The 5,516-nt window shown below is 53.6% G+C and overlaps 1 protein-coding gene across 1 annotated transcript; it reads left to right on the plus strand.

Annotated features, from left to right (window-relative positions):
• Window positions 1–2,151: 2,151 nt before the first annotated feature.
• On the plus strand, window positions 2,152–4,252 carry LOC139057406 (uncharacterized). Its single transcript, XM_070535510.1, has 2 exons — window positions 2,152–3,060; window positions 3,185–4,252. Exons 1-2 carry the CDS (start codon window positions 2,152–2,154, stop codon window positions 4,250–4,252), a joined length of 1,977 nt encoding a protein of 658 aa, XP_070391611.1.
• The last annotated feature ends 1,264 nt before the right edge of the window (window positions 4,253–5,516 follow it).

Below are 5,516 nucleotides of genomic sequence, written 5' to 3' on the forward strand. Positions count from 1 at the left end.
ACGCGCATGCCTCGCAGATAATGAACCGAACCATTATTGCGTGGTTAGGGTAGGCGCGCTTTCATTTGACTCGCCCTCGTACATTAGAAATGCAAAGATACAATGGGATATACAAATGTGAAAATACGGCTTGATAAAGGACAAAAAAGTGTCACTGGAAACATAGTTCACTGCATGTATACACAAAACATCGGAACAAGATATTTAAGTATACGTGTAAGTCTCCAATGAGTCTATGTATGTAAGAAAAAGTAACTGTATGTAATGCGTCAAACAAGGCAAATAAACATGTTGCACAATCATAGATTCACAGAATCCTAGATTCCGCCCCCATTCCATCCACTCCCCCCGATGTATTGCGTGCGACGGAAGGCGGCGCGCTTGCTCCCCGCTTTTCTCCTTTGCGCACACAAGTCTGAGCCACCATCGTCGGCTCACCCATTCCACCTCCCCTCCTACGCTTTCACTCGCACATACAGCATGCAGCGCGTGGTCACGATGTTATCACCCTTGGACTTTATACGAAACATGAGGGCGATGGCAGGAATGCGCCTGGAGTGTCCATATAATTGCTTTCGCAATAATATAATAAACGTATCCGGCAACTAAAGCGTCCCGTCGCCCATTACTTTCCGCAAAAGAAGTATCAAAATCGAACTTTCACCATGCGACAATTCGCTGCGCCGCAACAATATATTTTTTTTTCTGTGAGGCGGAGGCACCGAAATGTGAAAAAAAAAACGCATAGGAAAGTATGTTGGCCAGAATCGAATGCCTACATCGGGCACCTAATGGGGCTACAAAATTAATACCGCAGAAAACATGAGACGATTGGCCCACTGAGAACCCTACGCATATTGCTCAGTATCCTACACCGGCGAAACAAGACTTTGCGGAAAGGTTCCGCTCAAGGAACGCGGTGCAATCCTTCGAGTCCCCACAGTGATGGCGGCGAGCGACCATTGTTTTTTTTTCTCGTCTGCTAGGCAGAAAGCTTCCAAAACTCTGTCAGGTGAAAATCCGCTCGGCCAGAGCAAACCGAACGCCCACCGAAGTGCACCGCGCGGTGGTCGGGGCCGTACGAGAAAAACATATGCGCTCTGGCTCGCTCTGGCAGCCCGCGGGTAGGGTAGCGAGAACAAAAAAAATTGAAGAGGCTCAATGTGTTCTCGGCGAATAAAAGTCAAAGTAGAAAAAATAAATAAGAACGTAGTTACTTTGGCTGGCTTTAGTGTCTTGCCATGGTTGTTCTGGCGTAGGTTAAAAAAGTGTTGATATTTTTTTATGTGACATTACGGCACAAATGAACCACCCCAACACATCGTCTCATTGGACCTCGCTGCGTGCTTTGTCAACTCGTCTGCTAGTGTGTTGATTTGGCTTGTCCCGTTGTATGTTCCGATGTAAGACTTTAGAAAAGTCAATGGACCTTTGGCGTCAAATGTTTATAACAACATTAAATCAACAAAGTTCCGCAATTGAAAATTTAAAGCACAACTTTGGAAATGTCCATGCACGTTTCACATCAAGAGCTTATGACATTTATACCCATAAAGTTCCGCAATTGATATCCATGCGCTCCATAGATTCCGTGGCCTCAGTGAGATGCCGCGGCGAGCCCGCTCACCATCAAAGCGCCCTTGAAACTTTGTGCTCGGATGGGACTGCTTGGCGTTATGTGACTGCCGGTGTATGGGCGTTGCCACGAAATCCAGCCCGAGTTCGCAATCTTCGCGGTTAAATGTCTTTTCGAGCGTCAAAAAGACATTCTAGACAAAATCCAGAGTGATTTCCGGCGCCGGGGGTCGCTTTGGTCGGTGGTGCATGGACAGCACGAAAAAATTTCGGGGGGGGCTGAAGCCCCATAAGCCCCCCCCCTGGCTACGCCCCTGCCGGTAGCGTGGGGATGACGCAGCACCCACGGGCCCCGACCAAGTTGAGAGGGGGAAGGGGATGTCGATCCTCTTTTCGACGGATCCGGGGAAAGGGTCGGGTGAATGACCTCTCTTCGACGAATCCGGGGAGAGCGTCGGGTGAGTGACCTCTCCGGTAGCGTGGGGATGACGCAGCACCCACGGGCCCCGACCATGAGAGGGGAAGGGGATGGCATAGCATCCACGGGGCCCTCGGCATCCGGCCATACCTAACACCATGGCTTTGCATCGCCTTGAATGGATTATCTCCGCCCTAGACGCCTTTGCCCCTGAACAAAGCGGCTTCCGCCGACTGCGCTCGACAGCTGATTCCATTGCGGGCGTTGTCGCTACGCTCGAGGACGCGGCAAGCCGCCACGAAGCCGGATACCTGGTGCTGCTCGTTGTGGAACGCGCGTTGGACGGCCTCCCGCACGGCACCATCATTCAAGCGCTTCGCGAGCTGCGTATCACCGGCTGCCTACTGGACTATGTCTCGGCCTTTCTTAACGACCGAACGCTCAGAGTGCGCGTGGGTGACGCGCTCAGCATCCCCCGTAGCGTGACCTCTGGTGTTCCTCAGGGCAGTGTCCTCAGCCCTTTCCTCTTCAACTTCATCCCGAAGCTGACAGCCTTCGAAGTCCGTGTGGTGATTTACGCTGATGACATCGCTCTTTTTGCTTGCGGGCCCACGGACCATGGCTACCAAGTGCTTCAATCACTTCAGTCGGCGATCAACGCCGTGGACGAATATCTCGGCAGCATAGGGCTTCAGCTCTCGGCGTCAAAAACCGAGGCGCTACTAATTCACCCCCGTGCGAGCCGGGCACGCTTCGAAGTGCCAACTCTCTCGCTGCGCGGAAGTCCCCTCCCGTGGCAGAGAAAAGTCCGATACCTCGGCCTCCACATCGACTGCCGCCTCAACTTTAACGCGGCCACCACACAACTCTGCAGGGACTCCAGGAAAGTCGCAGGCGCCGCACGCTCCCTGCTCGCCCGAGGCCGCGGCTGCACACCGCATCTTGCGCTCCGAGTTTACAACTCGATCGCAACGTCGCGAGCGCTCTACGCGCTCCCACTCACCAACGCCAGTGCAGCCAACTGGAAGACCGTCGACTTCGAGCACCGCACCGCAGTTCGCCAAAATGTACGCGCTTCCCCGCTTCTCGCAAGTGGGGGCAAATCTCGCCGAAGCGGGAAATTGGCCGCCCTCACTTCGCGCGCTGAAACAAGCGCTTCACCACATCGAGCGTCTGCAACGGTCGCCACAGGGTCAGCGTCTCGTGTGCCGCCTCCACACCCTCGAGGGCTCGGGCATGGGCCAGCGTGCCACCGAGTTCAGCACTCCCATCGCCTCTTTGCCTCAACTACTCCCCCTGCCGCCTTCGCCACACGCCTCCGCGCTCCTCGACGTAAACATCACCATCCCGGGCGTCAAGAGCAAGCGACAAACAGCACTTTGTGCCATGCAGCAGCAGACGGCTGCATTGATCTTCGAACATCTACGCGACCGACTCCTAGTGTACACTGACGGATCCGTGTCCAGTGACGGTTCCGCCGCTGCCGCGTGCACGGCACCGGACATTTCTGCGTCTCGGCAGTGCCGCCTTCGTTTTCCTGCCTCGTCGACAGTCGCCGAACTCGCGGCGATTGACCTCACGGCTGACCTACTTCTTCAGCAGTGCGGTGTCTCGTCTGCCGCGATACTGTCGGACTCGCGTGCGGCTCTGTGCATGCTGAGGAAGGACTATGCCGGTCTTCCGCTTGTGCAGCGCGTGGGATTAAAACTGCGCCATCTCGTAAATCAGGGCTGCGATTTGGCATTACAGTGGGTCCCTGCGCACATCGGCCTGCCCGGGAACGAAGTGGCCGACTCCGTCGCGAAGCAAGCTCTCTCGACTCGCTTCCCCCTAGCCAGCTCCGTCACCCGTTTCGACGTGGCCAAGACGGCGATACTGCGCATTCTCCACGCGCAGCGACCGGATCCGCGCGTTGCTTCAGGTACGCCCCCTCGCCTCCTCCCCCGCGCGGGTCTCTCCCGCTGCGACCGCTCGTTTCTCCTTCGGCTGCGCGTCGGCTGCTACAACACGGCCGCCAGAATGCACAGACTGCACGGAAGAGGCAGCCCCACGTGCTTGGATTGCGGCGAGGAGGAGACGCTTGAGCACCTTCTGCTCCGCTGCCCGGCCTTCGATGTTGAGCGCACTGCGCTATTTGCATCATACCGTCGTGTGGGACTGTCCTGTGACTCGGAGGGAGCACTTCTCTTTCCTGCAGCCCACCCTTCCATTGTCAAGAAAGTGTTTCATGCCCTACTTGACTTTTGCTGTGACACGTAGCTGAGAGCGCTGCTGTAAGCCCCGCGTTGCTTCTTCACCCTTCTTGTTATTTCTTTTCCGCCTTCTTTCCCTTCTCTCCCTGATCTTTTTCTCCCCACTCCACTTTCCCTGTGCAGTGCTGTTGAGGTGTCCTCCTCTGAGAGACAGTTACGGCAATGCACTTCTCTCTTCCTCTGCTTCAAAAGTCACTACACACACACACACGGGAAGAACATCAAAGTCCCTTCTGCTTCACTTCGACGCGGACGAACTACCAGATAGCATCGTATACTTCGGAGTCCTGTACCCAGTCTACCCCTTCATTCCGAAAGTAGAGGCGTGCACGAACTGCAGAAGAGTCGGACACAGAAGAGACGTATGTCCGGAGCCACCGCAACAACGGTGCCCGTACTGCGGCAACCAGCACCTAAAGGAAGAAATCTGCGACCCAGTTTGCATTGTCTGAGGAGGAGGGCACCGCACAGGCGATAACAGTTGCAAGAAACGATTTCAACGACCCCAAACGAAAACATCGGAACACCAGTCAAGATCCAAATCCCGGACCTGCGACGACGCAACATCCACCCAAAGGAAGGATCGCTCGAGCTCCTTCCCGTCCTTGGACAGCGGACGCAGCAGCAGCCGCAGCGGAAGCAGCACACTCTAAGCCAAAAAGGACTAAAACGGGTATGACTGTTAGTCTCTTGGGGGACTAAATGACCTGCCACAGATTTTGAACCAATTTTGGACTAACTGCGGGAGCAAATGCAGCGGCCTAACTGGGGGAGCAACTACTGCAGACTAAAAGTGAGGGCAACTTTTAGACCCTCCCAGTTAGTCCCTAGAGGATCAACGGTTAGTCTGTTAAAGTTAGTCTACAGGAGTAACTGCAGGAGCAACTTTTAGTCCCTCCCAGTTAGTCCCTAGAGGACCAACAGTTAGTCTGTTAAGGTTAGTCCACAGGGAGTAACTGCAGGAGCAACTTTTAGTCCTTCCCAGTTAGTCCGAAATCACTTTTCCAATGATTCCAGGTTGCCATAGCTTTTCAAGCAAAAACAATGATCGAACTCAAGTAACCCATGTTTATTTTTGATAACATATTGCCACCATCATCTTGAGCCACAATTAACAAAACAAAAAAGGAATACTAGCATACAAATGCCAAGTCCTTGGTAAACAGTAATGACATATAGATACAGAAGATAAAAAAATTGACTGAAAATATGCAGCAGTTCAAACAAAATAAAACAACTCCAAAGTATACAGCAGATGAAACGTGTCATAG

The sequence above is a fragment of the Dermacentor albipictus genome, chromosome 1 (genome assembly GCF_038994185.2).
Source record: "Dermacentor albipictus isolate Rhodes 1998 colony chromosome 1, USDA_Dalb.pri_finalv2, whole genome shotgun sequence".
NCBI lineage: Eukaryota > Metazoa > Arthropoda > Arachnida > Ixodida > Ixodidae > Dermacentor > Dermacentor albipictus.

What these genes read in the sequence shown, in the direction of transcription:
- LOC139057406 (XM_070535510.1), top strand. Translation starts at nt 2,152, where the DNA reads ATGGCTTTGCATCGCCTTGAATGGATTATCTCCGCCCTAGACGCCTTT. An exon ending in GCACCGCAGTTCGCCAAAAT is followed by an intron (nt 3,061 to 3,184) that starts GTACGCGCTTCC and finishes CGGTCGCCACAG; the next exon opens with GGTCAGCGTCTCGTGTGCCG.